This window comes from Salvelinus alpinus, chromosome 25 (assembly GCF_045679555.1).
Source record: "Salvelinus alpinus chromosome 25, SLU_Salpinus.1, whole genome shotgun sequence".
NCBI lineage: Eukaryota > Metazoa > Chordata > Actinopteri > Salmoniformes > Salmonidae > Salvelinus > Salvelinus alpinus.
In genome coordinates this window covers 30,619,986-30,638,667 of record NC_092110.1, presented here as the reverse complement: position 1 = coordinate 30,638,667, position 18,682 = coordinate 30,619,986, and the positions used below count along the sequence as shown (strand labels likewise).

Below are 18,682 nucleotides of genomic sequence, written 5' to 3'. Positions count from 1 at the left end.
GTGTAGTGAGTGATGTAGTGTATTGTCAGTTTACAATCATGTGTAGTGTAGTGAGTGATGTAGTGTATTGTCAGTTTACAATCATGTGTAGTGTAGTGAGTGATGTAGTGTATTGTCAGTTTACCATCATGTGTAGTGTAGTGAGTGATGTAGTGTATTGTCAGTTTACCATCATGTGTAGTGTAGTGAGTGATGTAGTGTATTGTGAGTTTACCATCATGTTTAGAGTGATGTAGTGTATTGTCAGTTTACCATCATGTGTAGTGTAGTGAGTGATGTAGTGTATTGTCAGTTTACCATCATGTTTAGAGTGATGTAGTGTATTGTCAGTTTACCATCATGTTTAGAGTGATGTAGTGTATTGTCAGTTTACCATCATGTTTAGAGTGATGTAGTGTATTGTCAGTTTACCATCATGTTTAGAGTGATGTAGTGTATTGTCAGTTTACCATCATGTGTAGAGTGATGTAGTGTATTGTCAGTTTACCATCATGTTTAGTGTATTGTCAGTTTACCATCATGTGTAGTGTATTGTCAGTTTACCAACATGTGTAGTGTATTGTCAGTTTACCAACATGTGTAGTGTATTGTCAGTTTACCATCATGTGTAGAGTGATGTAGTGTATTGTCAGTTTACCATCATGTGATTAGTGTATTGTCAGTTTACCATCATGTGTAGTGTATTGTCAGTTTACCAACATGTGTAGTGTATTGTCAGTTTACCAACATGTGAAGTGTATTGTCAGTTTACCATCATGTGAAATGTATTGTCAGTTTACCATCATGTGAAGTGTATTGTCAGTTTACCAACATGTGTAGTGTATTGTCAGTTTACCAACATGTGAAGTGTCTTGTCAGTTTACCAACATGTGTAGTGTATTGTCAGTTTACCATCATGTCTAGAGTGATGTAGTGTATTGTCAGTTTACCATGTTTAGAGTGATGTAGTGTATTGTCAATTTACCATCATGTGTAGTGAGTGATGTAGTGTATTTTCAGTTTACCATCATGTGTAGTGTCTTGTCAGTTTACCATCATGTGTAGTGTATTGTCAGTTTACCATCATGTGTAGTGTATTGTCAGTTTACCATCATGTGAAGTGACTGGTGTAGTGTATTGTCAGTTTACCAACATGTGTAGTGTATTGTCAGTTTACCATCATGTGAAGTGTATTGTCAGTTTACCAACATGTGTAGTGTATTGTCAGTTTACCATCATGTGAAGTGTATTGTCAGTTTACCAACATGTGTAGTGTATTGTCAGTTTACCATCATGTGAAGTGTATTGTCAGTTTACCAACATGTGTAGTGTATTGTCAGTTTACCAACATGTGTAGTGTATTGTCAGTTTACCAACATGTGTAGTGTATTGTCAGTTTACCATCATGTGAAGTGTATTGTCAGTTTACCATCATGTGAAGTGTATTGTCAGTTTACCATCATGTGAAGTGTATTGTCAGTTTACCATCATGTGAAGTGTATTGTCAGTTTACCATCATGTGAAGTGTATTGTCAGTTTACCATCATGTGAAGTGTATTGTCAGTTTACCATCATGTGAAGTGTATTGTCAGTTTACCATCATGTGAAGTGTATTGTCAGTTTACCATCATGTGTAGTGTATTGTCAGTTTACCATCATGTGAAGTGTATTGTCAGTTTACCAACATGTGAAGTGTATTGTCAGTTTACCAACATGTGAAGTGTCTTGTCAGTTTACCATCATGTGAAGTGTATTGTCAGTTTACCAACATGTGTAGTGTATTGTCAGTTTACCATCATGTCTAGAGTGATGTAGTGTATTGTCAGTTTACCATCATGTCTAGAGTGATGTAGTGTATTGTCAGTTTACCATGTTTAGAGTGATGTAGTGTATTGTCAATTTACCATCATGTGTAGTGAGTGATGTAGTGTATTTTCAGTTTACCATCATGTGTAGTGTATTGTCAGTTTACCAACATGTGAAGTGTATTGTCAGTTTACCATCATGTGTAGTGTATTGTCAGTTTACCATCATGTGAAGTGACTGGTGTAGTGTATTGTCAGTTTACCAACATGTGAAGTGTCTTGTCAGTTTACCATCATGTGAAGTGACTGGTGTAGTGTATTGTCAGTTTACCAACATGTGTTCTCAGGTGGTGCTCTATCCCTAACCTCCCTATGTCCTGTTCTGTCTTCTGTTTCTCTTGTTCTTCCTCTTTTCAATCAGTTTCTCTCTCTATCTCACCTACAGTATCTTATCTCTGTGTGGAGGTTCAGCCTTTAGACAGGGAACAGTAGATGAAAGAGATGAGAGGGGAGGAGAGGAAAGGAAGGAGGGGCTGTCTGGGAGTCCAGGTGCAGTTTTAGTCCGGTGTTCCATAGACACTCTTCACTGCTGATGAGATGGAAGGAGAGAGGGAGGGTAGGAGAGAGTGCTGTGAATTAGGGATGGGAGGGTAGGAGAGAGTGCTGTGAATTAGGGATGGGAGGGTAGGAGAGAGTGCTGTGAATTAGGGATGGGAGGGTAGGAGAGAGTGCTGTGAATTAGGGATGGGAGGGTAGGAGAGAGTGCTGTGAATTAGGGATATGAGAAGGTGTGGAGGGATGGGAGGGTAGGAGAGAGTGCTGCGAGAAGGTGTGGAGGGATGGGAGGGTAGGAGAGAGTGCTGGGAATTAGGGATGTGAGAAGGTGTGGAGGGATGGGAGGGTAGGAGAGAGTGCTGTGAATTAGGGATGTGAGAAGGTGTGGAGGGATGGGAGGGTAGGAGAGAGTGCTGTGAATTAGGGATGTGAGAAGGTGTGGAGGGATGGGAGGGTAGGAGAGAGTGCTGTGAATTAGGGATGTGTGGAGGGATGGGAGGGTAGGAGAGAGTGCTGGGAATTAGGGATGTGAGAAGGTGTGGAGGGATGGGAGGGTAGGAGAGAGTGCTGTGAATTAGGGATGTGAGAAGGTGTGGAGGGATGGGAGGGTAGGAGAGAGTGCTGGGAATTAGGGATGTGAGAAGGTGTGGAGGGATGGGAGGGTAGGAGAGAGTGCTGTGAATTAGGGATGTGTGGAGGGATGGGAGGGTAGGAGAGAGTGCTGGGAATTAGGGATGTGAGAAGGTGTGGAGGGATGGGAGGGTAGGAGAGAGTGCTATGAGAGAGGGATATGAGAAGGTGTGGAGGGATGGGAGGGTAGGAGAGAGAGCTGTGAGAGAGGGATGTGAGAAGGTGTGGAGGGATGGGAGGGTAGGAGAGAGTGCTGTGAGAGAGGGATATGAGAAGGTGTGGAGGGATGGGAAGGTAGGAGAGAGAGCTGTGAGAGAGGGATATGAGAAGGTGTGGAGGGATGGGAGGGTAGGAGAGAGAGCTGTGAGAAGGTGTGGAGGGATGGGAGGGTAGGAGAGAGTGCTGTGAGAGAGGGATATGAGAAGGTGTGGAGGGATGGGAAGATAGGAGAGAGAGCTGTGAGAAGGTGTGGAGGGATGGGAGGGTAGGAGAGAGAGCTGTGAGAAGGTGTGGAGGGATGGGAAGGTAGGAGAGAGAGCTGTGAGAAGGTGTGGAGGGATGGGAGGGTAGGAGAGAGTGCTGTGAATTAGGGATGTGAGAAGGTGTGGAGGGATGGGAGGGTAGGAGAGAGTGCTGGGAATTAGGGATGTGAGAAGGTGTGGAGGGATGGGAGGGTAGGAGAGAGTGCTGTGAATTAGGGATGTGAGAAGGTGTGGAGGGATGGGAGGGTAGGAGAGAGTGCTGTGAATTAGGGATGTGAGAAGGTGTGGAGGGATGGGAGGGTAGGAGAGAGTGCTGGGAATTAGGGATGTGAGAAGGTGTGGAGGGATGGGAGGGTAGGAGAGAGTGCTGGGAATTAGGGATGTGAGAAGGTGTGGAGGGATGGGAGGGTAGGAAAGAGTGCTGTGAATTAGGGATGTGAGAAGGTGTGGAGGGATGGGAGGGTAGGAGAGAGTGCTGTGAATTAGGGATGTGTGGAGGGATGGGAGGGTAGGAGAGAGTGCTGGGAATTAGGGATGTGAGATGGTGTGGAGGGATGGGAGGGTAGGAGAGAGAGCTGTGAGAGAGGGATGTGAGAAGGTGTGGAGGGATGGGAGGGTAGGAGAGAGAGCTATGAGAGAGGGATATGAGAAGGTGTGGAGGGATGGGAGGGTAGGAGAGAGAGCTGTGAGAGAGGGATGTGAGAAGGTGTGGAGGGATGGGAGGGTAGGAGAGAGTGCTGTGAGAGAGGGATATGAGAAGGTGTGGAGGGATGGGAAGGTAGGAGAGAGCTGTGAGAGAGGGATGTGAGAAGGTGTGGAGGGATGGGAGGGTAGGAGAGAGAGCTATGAGAGAGGGATATGAGAAGGTGTGGAGGGATGGGAGGGTAGAAGAGAGAGCTGTGAGAGAGGGATGTGAGAAGGTGTGGAGGGATGGGAGGGTAGGAGAGAGTACTGTGAGAGAGGGATGTGAGAAGGTGTGGAGGGATGGGAGGGTAGGAGAGAGAGCTGTGAGAGAGGGATGTGAGAAGGTGTGGAGGGATGGGAGGGTAGGAGAGAGTGCTGTGAGAGAGGGATGTGAGAAGGTGTGGAGGGATGGGAGGGTAGGAGAGAGAGCTGTGAGAGAGGGATATGAGAAGGTGTGGAGGGATGGGAAGGTAGGAGAGAGAGCTGTGAGAAGGTGTGGAGGGATGGGAGGGTAGGAGAGAGAGCTGTGAGAAGGTGTGGAGGGATGGGAAGGTAGGAGAGAGAGCTGTGAGAAGGTGTGGAGGGATGGGAGGGTAGGAGAGAGAGCTGTGAGAAGGTGTGGAGGGATGGGAGGGTAGGAGAGAGAGCTATGAGAGAGGGATAACTCATATAAATTTCTTTAGACCGATTTTTCCCATGAGTTTCTAGTAGGCCATATGGTTCAAGAGAAAATCGCCCAATTAATGAAAAGGCATCTAATCAACAATGGCATTATTTTCAATTAACTCAGCAACTCTTTCACTGATTATATTTAGGATCATGTTTTACAGTTATATAATGTTTTACAGTTTTTTATTTAAGTAATCTTATTAAATAATTTCATATATTTGACATGTGATAAAGGCTAGAGATAGTTACAGACGCCTGTAAAAATCAGACGTACCCAAAATGGCCACGAGATCAAATCAAATGTATTTATAAAGCCCTTCTTACATCAGTTGATATCTCAAAGTGCTGTACAGAAACCCAGCCTAAAACCCCAAACAGCAAGCAATGCAGGTGTAGATGCACGGTGGCTAGGAAAAACTCCCTAGAAAGGCCAGAACCTAGGAAGAAACCTAGAGAGGAACCAGGCTATGAGGGGTGGCCAGTCCTCTTCTGGCTGTGCCGGGTGGAGATTATAACAGATCATGGCCAAGATGTTCAAATGTTCATAAATGACCAGCATGGTCAAATAATAATAATCACAGTAGTTGTCGAGGGTGCAACAGGTCAGCACCTCAGGAGTAAAAATGTCAGTTGGCTTTTCATAGCCGATCATTAAGAGTATCTCTACCGCTCCTGCTGTCTCTAGAGAGTTGAAAACAGCAGGTCTGGGGCAGGTAGCACGTCCCGTGAACAGGTCAGGGTTCCATAGCCGCAGGCAGAACAGTTGAAACTGGAGCAGCAGCACGGCCAGGTTGACTGGGGACAGCAAGGAGTCATCAGGCCAGGTAGTCCTGAGGCATGGTCCTAGAGCCCAGGTCCTCCGAGAGAGAGAAAGAAAGAGAGAATTAGAGAGGGCATACTTAAATTCACACAGGACACCGGATAAGACAGGAGAAATACTCCAGAATATAACAGACTGACCCTAGCCCCCCGACACATAAACTACTGCAGCATAAATGCTGGAGGCTGAGACAGGAGGGGTCGGGAGACACTGTGGCCCCGTCCGACGATACCCCCGGACAGGGCCAAACAGGTAGGATATAACCCCACCCACTTTGCCAAAGCACAGCCCCCACACCACTAGAGGGATACCTTCAACCACCAACTTACCATCCTGAGACAAGGCCGAGTATAGCCCACAAAGCTCTCCGCCACAGCACAAACAAGGGGGGGCGCCAACCCAGACAGGAAGATCATGTCAGTGACTCAACCCAATCAAGTGACACACCCCTCCTAGGGACGGCATGGAAGAGCACCAGTAAGCTAGTGACTCAGCCCCTGTAATAGGGTTAGAGGCAGAGAATCCCAGTGTAGAGAGGGGAACCGGCCAGGCAGAGACAGCAAGGGTGGTTCGTTGCTCCAGAGCCTTTCCGTTCACCTTCACACTCCTGGGCCAGATTACACTCAATCATAGGACCTACTGAAAAGATGAATCTTCAATAAAGACTTAAAAGTTGAGACCGAGTCTGCTTCTCTCACATGGGTAGGCAGACCGTTCCATAAAAATGTACGCTCTATAGGAGAAAGCCCTGCCTCCAGCTGTTTGCTTAGAAATTCTAGGGACAATTAGGAGGCCTGCGTCTTGTGACCGTAGCGTACATCTAGGTATGTATGGCAGGACCAAATCGGATAAGATAGGTAGGAGCAAGCCCATGTAATGCTTTGTAGGTTAGCAGTAAAACCTTGAAATCAGCCCTTGCCTTAACAGGAAGCCAGTGTAGAGAGGCTAGCACTGGAGTAATATGATATTTTTTTTTGGTTCTAGTCAAGATTCTAGTGTTTAGCACTAACTGAAGTTTATTTAGTGCTTTATCCGGGTAGCCAGAAAGTAGAGCATTGCAGTAGTCTAACCTAGAAGTGACAAAAGAATGGATTCATTTTTCTGCATCATTTTTGGACAGAAAGTTTCTGATTTTTGCAATGTTACGTAGATGGAAAAAAGCTGTAATTGAAACAGTCTTGATATGTTCGTCAAAAGAGAGTTCAGGGTCCAGAATAACGCCGAGGTCCTTCACAGTTTTATTTGAGACGACTGTACAACCATCAAGATTAATTGTCAGATTCAACAGAAGATCTCTTTGTTTCTTGGAACCTAGAACAAGCATCTCTGTTTTGTCTGAGTTTAAAAGTAGAACATTTGAAGCCATCCACTTCCTTATGTCTGAAACACAGGCTTTCAGCGAGGGCAATTTTGGGGCTTCACCATGTTTCATCGAAATGTACAGCTGTGTGTCATCTGCATAGCAGTGAAAGTTAACATTATGTTTCCGAATGACATCACCAAGAGGTAAAATATATAGTGAAAACAATAGTGGTCCTAAAACGGAACCTTGAGGAACACCGACATTTACAGTTGATTTGTCAGAGGACAAACCATCCACAGAGACACAGAGATGTCTTGTGATAGATTACATAAAGTCCTTGAAAGATACCACAATTCTGGTATTTTACTGGTAAACTTGGACTGTTTCCAGTAATATACCTTCCCTTTGCAACCCTCGGCGGTGGGAGCTGCAATCCCGTTAACGGGATGATATGACAACAGCCAGTGAAAGTGCAGGGCGCCAAATTCAAAAAACAGAAATCTCAATTAAAATTCCTCAGACATACATGTGTCTTATACCATTTTAAAGGTAATCTTGTTGTTAATCCCACCAAAGTGTCCGATTTCAAATATGCTTTTCAGCGAAAGCACCACAAACGATTATGTTAGGTCACACCAAACCACAATAAGCACAGCCATTTTTCCAGCCAAAGATAGGAGTCACAAAAAGCACAAATAGAGATAAAATTAATCACTAACCTTTGATGATCTTCATCAGATGACACTCATAGGACTTCATGTTACACAATACATGTATGTTTTGTTTGATAAAGTTCATATTTATATAAAAAAATCGGGAGTTTACATTGGCGTGTTACATTCACTAGTTCCAAAAACATCCAGTGATTTTGCATAGCCACATCGTTTCAACAGAAATACTCATCATAAATGTAGATGATAATACAAGTTATACACATGGAATTATAGATATACCTCTCCTTAATGCAACCGCTGTGTCAGATTTCAAAAAAACTTTACGGAAAAAGCAAACCATGCAATAATCTGAGACGGCGCTCAGAACAATAGTAAAATTAGTCGCCATGTTGGAGTCAACAGAAACCAGAAATGACATGATAAATGTTTCCTTACCTTTGATGATCTTCATCAGAATGCACTCCCAGGAATCTCAGGTCCACAATAAATGCTTGATTTGTTCGATAATGTCCGTTATTTATGTTCAATTAGCTACTTTTGTTAGCGCGTTTGGTAAACAATTCCAAAGTCACGAAGCGCGTTCCCTAAAAGCTGACGAAATGTCCAAAAGTTCAGTAACAGTCAGTAGAAACATGTCAAACGATGTATTGAATCAATCTTTAGAATGTTGTTAACATAAATCTTGAATAACGTTCCAACCGGAGAATTACATTGACTTCAGATGAGCGATGGAACAGAGCTCCCTCTTATGTGAACGTGCATGGTGAAAGCATGGTCAGGTCATGGCAGACTTGACTAATTCCTCTCTCATTCGGCCCCCCTTCACAGTAGAGGCATCAGACAAAGTTCTACAGACTGTTGACATCTAGTGGAAGCCGTATGAAGTGAAAACTCATTCATATCTCGCTGTGATTTCAATGGGATCTTGGTTGAAAATTGACCAGCCTAATATTTTCCACTTCCTGTTTGGATTTTTCTCAAGTTTTTGCCTGCCATATGAGTTCTGTTATACTCACAGACATAATTCAAACAGTTTTAGAAACGTCAGAGTGTTTTCTATCCAATACTAATAATAATATGCATATATTAGCAACTATGACTGAGGAGCAGGCCGTTTACTCTGGGCACCTCTGTGCACCTTTCATCCAAGCTACTCAATACTGCCCCTGCAGCCACAAGAAGTTAAGCTGTGTGGGCTAGTGGTAGCTAACATTACCTCATTGTGTTTATATAGGACAGCAGGGGTAAAATTAGCTTCAGCTCTCACAGAGAAATGTGTGAGAGAAATGTGTGGGTGCTTTCAGGAAACTTTTCAGATTGTCAGACACTGCCAGATCATTAAAGAGGTTTAGTCAGTGAGAGTAAGGGAGGGATAGAGAGAGAGAGAGAGGGGGAGGCGAAGGAGGGAGCGAGAGAAGGAGATGTTTCACTCATTAATGAGTGACATCATAATTATCTCACTTTGCACTTCACACAACTTCCCTGGAACACAATTCCTCAGACAAACACACATACTTTATTGCTCAGAAAAAGTTTTGTTTTAATTACCACGGCAACTTTCCTGAAACTGTGACAACAGACTAAAAATTCCAGCAAGCGCCTCTCGTGGTGCGGTTTGATGACCTCATACTTTAACCTGAGCTCAAAGACATGCATGCACGTACACATATACACACAAACACACATACATACACACACACACGGTGCACACTGACATAAACACCCCCCCCCCCCCCCCCCACACACACATAAAGAAACTCCCTTTGTGACAACTGGATCTATGACAGTGCTGTTTGACTCTCTGCTCTTCTCTTTCTCTCAGGATTAAGGTTTTAGATAGGGTTAATTCACTTCAGGCATTAATTAAGATTGGTTAAGGACTAAGGTTTGGGATAGGTTTAAAACAGAAAAACAACTCCACGGTTAAGTTTAGCCATTATTAAGACTCACCTTGCTAACTCATTGTGGACGGATGCCCCAGTGGTCTAAGCAGGGAGCTCCCGCTCCATAGACTCAATCCACCATTCAATCCCAGCTCCGGGCACTTGTTTTGACTTTTACATTTTTGCCCCTAGTGGACGGTTTTGACGGTAACCGGCAACTGTTACCAATGGAATCAACCGTGTTGATAATCGCGTCTGTAACCGCATGGTAACTGCATCGTCTGTAGCCATGTCAGTAACCGTGTCTGTATTTGCATCGGTAACCACTGTGAAAGTGAATCCTTTCCCCGTTCTGTGTGTCTGTGGTGACAGCAGTGACATCCGTGCCGGGCCCATATTTATAAAGCATCTCAAAGTACAAGTGCTGAACGAGGATCAGCCCCCCCCCCCCCCCCCCCCGTCCATGTAACCATATGAATTATTATTGTCTAATAGACAGAACTGATTCTAGATCAGTGCTGGTCCCATAGAGGCCATAGCGAGCCACTATTCGTGAGTTGCCTGTTACGTCACAATAAGGTTATCTTGACTTGAGGACTGATGCCAGACTGAGTGTTCTACTCAATGCATTGTCAACGGTTGCTGATGAAGATAGTCTAACGTTCATTATAGTAGCTTGGGAAAACAATGACATTCCTAAAGGAGGAACACAATTAGTAGGAAAACCTTTTGTTGTTGTAGCTAGCTAAGATTGAGTGGAGAGCACCGGATTTTATGTAGCTAATGTTAGCATTGCTAGGTATTTTTTGACAATCTAGGAGAGAACAGGGATAGGAGAGGGAATGAACGAGAGAGGAGCGCGAGAGGGATGGGAGATGAGAGACAGAAGAGGAGGAAGGCAAGACTGTGAGGACTGAAGCAGATGAAAGGAACCAGCGTTCCCCTCCCAGTTACAGATGTCACTGCCCGTGTGTGTGTTACGGCTGTGGTAAACTGGGCGTGTGTGTGTGTGTGTGTTACTGCTGTGGTAAACTGGGCGTGTGTGTGTGTGTTACTGCTGTGGTAAACTGGGCGTGTTTGTGTTACTGCTGGGCGTGTAATACATCTCCAATTAGCAACATGAATGAGCAATTAGTACATTGCACATGGAGCCACTGCAGTGGTGGGGGGGACACCATGATGGCATGGAACAACTATGTTTAGTGTTGGTTTTTCCCAGTCGACCGCGTTCTCTTATCCACTCTCTACAGTTGTTTTAAGCGGGACACACATTTCTCACAATGCCTTACACTCTGTGCTCTGTTACAGTCCGGGGGGGAAACATTTCCCTGTTCCTTTTTCTCTTTCTCCATCTCTTACTCTCTGTCTGTCTCATTCCTGCTTTCTCTTTCTCTCCCGCTCTCTTTTAGTCAACAGTCGATGAACACTGTAGGTGTGTTTGTATGGTTGGTAAACGTTGGTTTTAAATCTCTCCCCCCTCACTCCTGTAGAGCTGCCCAGAAGTTGAACCTGTCTTCCAAGAAGAAGAAGCAGCGCCCAGCGCCCCCCCCAGTGGTGTGTGACCCCCCTCTGTTCCCCACCAACTTCAGTGGGACCCTGCAGACCACCCCTCCCCCTGCCCCCCCCTGCCTGCTACGGGCCGCCAGCAAGATCAAAGACACCCCCGGACTGGGCAAGGTAGAACCACACACACACACACACACACACACACACACACACACACACACACACACACACACACACACACACACACACACACACACACACTATGGTACAGTATGCATGCTAATGAATGGAAACGGTGACATTTTCAGGGTAAAAATGTCACCTGCTGTCCCTGTGGAGAGTCCTGCTGCTGTGGCCTGTTCATGTCACACACACATTTCCCTGTCGCCTGTGATCTGCGACAGTGGGCAGGAAATTAGACCATACAGCGAGATACGACAGGAGAACAGCATTAACATAACAGCGCTACATCCCCAGATAGTGGAGAGGTGTTGTGTAAGATCTGGTTCCTGCAGTATATGTCGTTCAGTTCCTGGTGTACATGACGGACACAGGAGGCCGATACAGGAGGCACATTTTTTATTTATACATTTTTTAACCTTTATTTAACTTGGCAAGTCAGTTAAGAACAAATTCTTATTTACAATGACGGCCTACCCCGGCCAAACCCTAACCCGGGCCAATTGTGCACCGCCCTATGGGACTCCCAATCACGGCCAGTTGTGATACAGCCTGGAATCGAACCAGGGTCTGTAGTGACGAGATGCAATGCCTTAGACTGCTGGCCCACTCGGGAGCTTACGGGAGATACAGGAGACAGATACAGGAGACAGATACAGGATGGAGACATCAGAGAAATGCCCTGGGAAATCACTTTTGGAAGGCAAATGTCATGAGCCACATGGATATGCGTTTAGGGTGTGTGTGTGTGTGCACATGTGCGTGCGTGTGTCTGTGTGCGTGCATGCGTGCCGTTGGATTTGCTCAAGTCTCCCAGGGGTCTTAGCCATGACTGACAGGCTGCTGTTTCAGATCCTCCCTCCTCCTGTTGTGTTTTGGTACATTCCAGCTCACCTTAATCAAATCAGCCCAGCAGAGATGATTCCAGATTGCGGGGGGAGATATCTTATATCAATGAAGGAAATTATGCGGCACGTGTTCTTATCTTTACTTAAACAAAACCCTGAAGGAAAGATTAGGTGCTGTGCTGGTTTGTGATCCTCTGACTGCTAGCATCTCTACCTGGATTCTCTGAAGAGACAGATGTGAAGGAATGGAGAGATCCGTTTTTCTGTCTTATAAAATGTCCTATAAATCATGCTACACCATTGGCATATAGTTTTGCCGATTTTCAAGGTAAAATGTCTTGATACATGCTCGATTATATTCATACATATTTTGTCGATAAAATAAATGAATTTATCTTAATATAGTATATGATTAATTATATTCCTCCCCGTCCCTCTCTCCCTCTCAGATATTGTCCATCGATTAGGCTTATTTCCAATAAGCCTTCACTCTCTTTCTCCTCCCCTCATTTCTCAAACTCTTCCCAGCTGACAGTGAAGGATTGTGGGGCTTCCACAGTCACATCAATCACCCAGCAAAGTGTTAACCACACACACACACAGACACAGACACAGACATACACTCACAGACACAGATTGACACACACAGACACATAGACAGACAGACACAGACAGATAGATAGACAGGCAGACAGACAGATAGAAAGACATACACAGACAGACACACACACACACACACACACTCCAGTGCGAATGGTGACCTTGAGAGAAATGACACTATGACGCATAATCAATTTTTTATAGCTCTCTCTCAGGCCAAAGACAAGTCCTCACAGGCAGCTGTGTGTGTGTGTGTGTTCAGGATGGGAATTCAATAGCCACTTTGCTACAGTGTTGTGGGTAAAATATTAATAGTGTTGGTATTTGCAGGCCTTTGAAAGGCTTAATTGTGAAATAGATAGAGGGATGGACTGAAGCCAGGAGAAGAACAAGACAGATTGGAGGGAGGGAGGGAGAGCGGGAGAGGGAGAGAGAGAATTGAACAAGCTGGTCCTGGGGCTTTGTACACAAACACAAACAGACCCCACAGAGCCCCAGGACAGAAACACAATTAGACCCAACCAAATCATGAGAAAACAAAACTATAATTGCTTGACACATTGGAAAGAATTAACAAAAAAACAGAGCAAACTAGAATGCTATTTGGCCCTAAACAGAGAGTACATAGTGGCAGAATACCTGACCACTGTGACCTAACCCAAAATAAAGGAAATATTTGACAATGTACAGACTCAGTGAGCATAGCCTTGCTATTGAGAAAGTCCGCCGAAGGCAGACCTGGCTCTCAAGAGAAGACAGGCTATTTGCACACTGCCCACAAAATGAGGTGGAAACTGAGCTGCACTTCCTAACCTCCTTCCAAATGTATGACCATATTAGAGACACATATTTCCCTCAGATTACACAGATCCACATAGAATTCAAATACAAATCCAATTTTGATATACTCCCATATCTACTGGGTGAAATACCACAGTGTGCCATCACAGCAGCAAGATTTGTGACCTGTTACCACAAGAATAGGGCAACCAGTGAAGAACAAACACCAAAATAAATACAACCCATATTTATGTTTATTTATTTTCCCTTTTGTACTTTAACTATTTGCACAACATTACAACACTGTGGATTTATGACATTTTAAATGTCTTTATTAATTTGGAACGTTTGTGAGTAATGTTTGTTGTTAATTTTGTATTGTTTATCTATTTCACTTACTTTGGCAATAGAGAGAGAGAGACTTGTGTCTATGTGTTGGAATTTACAGTAATAGCCTAGTTAATTGTGCACCACCCACTGTGGAGTAGCTTCTGTTGTTCTCACGTGTTACATTATAAACAGTATAGGTCTTACTATGCTGTGAGCAGTTTTATACAGATATTTATTGTATCAGTAAGGTGTGCAGTAATCATGCTAGAAATCATTTGGTTTCTCAGCTCAGAACCAGATTGTGTGTGGGTGTGTGTGGAATAGAGAGAGATGGAGGAGAAGAGGGAGAGAGAGAAGGGTATAAAGAGAAAAGTGAGGGTAGAGAGAGAGGTAGAGGGAGGGAAGTGAGGGTAGAGGGAGGGAAGTGAGGGTAGAGAGAGAGAGAGGTAGAGGGAGGGAAGTGAGGGTAGAGACAGAGAGAGGTGTAGAGAGGGAAGTGAGGTTAGAGACAGAGAGAGGTGTAGAGAGGGAAGTGAGGTTAGAGAGAGAGGTGTAGAGAGGGAAGTGAGGGTAGAGAGAGAGGTGTAGAGAGGGAAGTGAGGTTAGAGAGAGAGAGGTGTAGAGAGGGAAGTGAGGTTAGAGAGAGAGCTGTAGAGAGGGAAGTGAGGTTAGAGAGAGAGGGAAGTGAGGTTAGAGAGAGAGGGAAGTGAGGTTAGAGAGAGAGGTGTAGAGAGGGAAGTGAGGTTAGAGAGAGAGGTGTAGAGAGGGAAGTGAGGTTAGAGAGAGAGGGAAGTGAGGGTAGAGAGAGAGCTGTAGAGAGGGAAGTGAGGTTAGAGAGAGAGGGAAGTGAGGGTAGAGAGAGAGGTGTAGAGAGGGAAGTGAGGTTAGAGAGAGAAGTGAGGGTAGAGAGAGAGGTGTAGAGAGGGAAGTGAGGGTAGAGAGAGAGGTGTAGAGAGGGAAGTGAGGTTAGAGAGAGAGGTGTAGAGAGGGAAGTGAGGTTAGAGAGAGAGGTGTAGAGAGGGAAGTGAGGTTAGAGAGAGAGAGGTGTAGAGAGGGAAGTGAGGTTAGAGAGAGAGCTGTAGAGAGGGAAGTGAGGTTAGAGAGAGAGGGAAGTGAGGTTAGAGAGAGAGGTGTAGAGAGGGAAGTGAGGTTAGAGACAGAGAGAGGTGTAGAGAGGGAAGTGAGGGTAGAGACAGAGAGAGGTAGAGGGAGGGAAGTGAGGGTAGAGAGAGAGGTGTAGAGAGGGAATTGAGGTTAGAGACAGAGAGGTAGAGGGAGGGAAGTGAGGTTAGAGAGAGAGGTGAGGTTAGAGACAGAGAGAGGTAGAGGGAGGGAAGTGAGGATATAAATAGAGTAAAAATAGAATGGAGGGTAGAGAGGGAGAGGACGAGAGAGGGAGAGGGAACGGAGGATAGAGAGAGAGGACGGAGGATGGAGAGAAACTTACAGTAGAGAGGGAATGGAGGATACAGAAAGCGAGAGAGAGGACGGAGGATGGAGGGAACGGTAGAGAGGGAATGGAGGATACAGAAAGCGAGAGAGAGGACAGAAGATGGAGGGAACGGTAGAGGGGGAATGGAGGATGCAGATAGAGATAGATATGTTATAAGTGACCAGGGGCTATTTTAGCATGTACATCTTGGTGGAGCAGACAAACAAACAGAAGAATACACGGTCTCTGCCCCACCTGCCCTGAATGACGGGTCGCCACTTTAAGTGGCTTCAGTGTCTGAGGAGTTGCGTCAGGGGAATTGATCACTGCAGAGAGAGACAAGTGCTCCCACTCAACTAGACTACTAATGGACCCTCTCCCAATCCCTCTCTCTCAACCTCTTTCAACCTCTCCTCCTCCATTTCTCTCTCACCCACCATGTTTAAGCTGAACAAAGAGCCTATTACCATTTCTCTACCGTTGTCTTCAGTAAAGCAGGACTGTAGTATTGGTTGCATCTTAAAGGAACAGACACTGTTTTAACTACTTTGCAGATATGAAACAAACAGACAATCATAATATCACTCCCAAATATCACATTCTGACTTTATGCTACAAAACCAACTTGATAAGAGATTTTAAAAATAGGTTATATTTCTCTCAAAATGTTATTAGGTAGAGTTGGAAATTGTTGGCAGAATAGATTGATGCAGTCAATGCATGACAAAAGTACAGCGGGACTCAACACAATCAAACTAGCAAAGCCAATGATCACAAGTCATAACGTGGTTAGTAGCTAGCTAGTTGCTGGGATGAGATACAAGCTTGGACGAGTGGGTGGAACGGCAGACTTTTTCCCCAAAAAACTTTTTAGCTACAAATTGCATGTGTCATTTGGTTAGCAAGAAATAAATGATACTCAACTTTGCTGGCTAGCTATGCTGAACTTCAACGACTGTTATCCACAGTTAGCGCATGCTATATATATATATATACAGTGGGGAGAACAAGTATTTGATACACTGACGATTTTGCAGGTTTTCCTACTTACAAAGCATGTAGAGGTCTGTAATTTTTATCATAGGTACACTTCAACTGTGAGAGAAGGAATCTAAAACAAAAATCCAGAAAATCACATTGTATGATTTTTAAGTAATTAATTTGCATTTTATTGCATGACATAAGTATTTGATACATCAGAAAAGCAGAACTGAATATTTGGTACAGAAACCTTAGTTTGCAATTACAGAGATCATACGTTTCCTGTAGTTCTTGACCAGGTTTGCACACACTGCAGCAGGGATTTTGGCCCACTCCTCCATACAGACCTTCTCCAGATCCTTCAGGTTTCGGGGCTGTCGCTGGGCAATACGGACTTTCGGCTCCCTCCAAAGATTTTCTATTGGGTTCAGGTCTGGAGACTGGCTAGGCCACTCCAGGACCTTGAGATGCTTCTTACGGAGCCACTCCTTAGTTGCCCTGGCTGTGTGTTTCGGGTCGTTGTCATGCTGGAAGACCCAGCCACGACCCATCTTCAATGCTCTTACTGAGGGAAGGAGGTTGTTGGTCAAGATCTCGCGATACATGGCCCCATCCATCCTCCCCTCAATACGGTGCAGTCGTCCTGTCCCCTTTGCAGAAAAGCATCCCCAAAGAATGATGTTTCCACCTCCATGCTTCACGGTTGGGATGGTGTTCTTGGGGTTGTACTCATCCTTCTATTCCTCCAAACACGGCGAGTGGAGTTTAGAGCAAAAAGCTCTATTTTTGTCTCATCAGACCACATGACCTTCTCCCATTCCTCCTCTGGATCATCCAGATGGTCATTGGCAAACTTCAGACGGGCCTGGACATGCGCTGGCTTGAGCAGGGGGACCTTGCGTGCGCTGCAGGATTTTAATCCATGACGGCGTAGTGTGTTACTAATGGTTTTCTTTGAGACTGTGGTCCCAGCTCTCTTCAGGTCATTGACCAGGTCCTGCCGTGTAGTTCTGGGCTGATCCCTCACATTCCTCATGATCATTGATGCCCCACGAGGTGAGATCTTGCATGGAGCCCCAGACCGAGGGTGATTGACCGTCATCTTGAACTTCTTCCATTTTCTAATAATTGTGCCAACAGTTGTTGCCTTCTCACCAAGCTGCTTGCCTATTGTCCTGTAGCCCATCCCAGCCTTGTACAGGTCTACAATTTATCCCTGATGTCCTTACACAGCTCTCTGGTCTTGGCCATTGTGGAGAGGTTGGAGTCTGTTTGATTGAGTGTGTGGACAGGTGTCTTTTATACAGGTAACGAGTTCAAACAGGTGCAGTTAATACAGGTAATGAGTGGAGAACAGGAGGGCTTCTTAAAGAAAAACTAACAGGTCTGTGAGAGCCGGAATTCTTACTGGTTGGTAGGTGATCAAATACTTATGTCATGCAATAAAATGCAAATTAATTACTTAAAAATCATACAATGTGATTTTCTGGATTTTTGTTTTAGATTCCGTCTCTCACAGTTGAAGTGTACCTATGATAAAAATGACAGACTGCAAAATCGGCAGTGTTCTCCCCACTGTATATATACAGTGGGGGGAACAAGTATTTGATACACTGCCGATTTTGCAGGTTTTCCTACTTACAAAGCATGTAGAGGTCTGTCATTTTTATCATAGGTACACTTCAACTGTGAGAGACGGAATCTAAAGCAAAAATCCAGAAAATCACATTGTATGGTTTTTAAGTAATTAATTTGCATTTTGTTGCATGACACACTGCTGGTTTTTCAAGCGAAACAGTTTCCTGTGTGTATTAAGAATGGTTCATCACCCAAAGGACATCCAGCCAACTTGACACAACTGTGGGAAGAGTTCACACCCGTTGATTTTTTCCCATATTTTGTTGGTACTGCCTGAATTCAAAATGGCTAAACAAACATTTTTAAATCTCACCCATCTACACACAATACCCGATAATGACAAAGTGAAAACATGTTTTTAGAAATCTTTGCCCAATTTTTCCCCCAATGAAATACTGACTGTGCTCAGCTCTATTCCGTTTATTTTTATCCCCAAAAACTCCCTAGTCATTGCCGATGACAAGCATACCCACAACATGAAAAGTTGAAGGCTGGTACTCAGTGATGTGATGTGTTGGATTTGCCTCAAACATAACACTTTGTATTCAGGACATAAAGTTAATTTCTTTGCCACATTTTTTGCAGTTTTACTGTAGTCACTTATTGCAAACTGGATGCATGTTTTGTAATATTTATATTCTGTACATGCTTCCTTCTTTTCACTCTGTCAATTAGATTAGTATTGTGGAGTAACTACAATGTTGTTGATCCATTCTCAGTTTTCTCTTATCACAGCCATTAAACTCTGTAACTATTTTAAAGTCACCATTGGCCTTGTGGTGAAATCCCTGAGCGGTTTCCTTCCTGAGTTAGGAAGTACACCTGTATCTTTGTAGTGACTGGGTGTATTGATACACCATCCACAGTGTATTTAATAACTTCACCATGCTCAAAGGGAAATTC

General features: G+C 44.5%; 1 protein-coding gene across 1 annotated transcript in view; it reads left to right on the top strand.

The window, feature by feature from the left end:
- The window catches only part of LOC139553800 (kinesin-like protein KIF26B), a 253,595-nt gene that overhangs the window by 115,444 nt on the left and 119,469 nt on the right, over positions 1-18,682 (top strand). Inside the window, exon 5 of the mRNA XM_071366475.1 lies at positions 10,975-11,161. Within this exon, the coding sequence (XP_071222576.1) occupies positions 10,975-11,161 (187 nt within the window). The remainder of the gene's footprint in view (positions 1-10,974; positions 11,162-18,682) is intronic.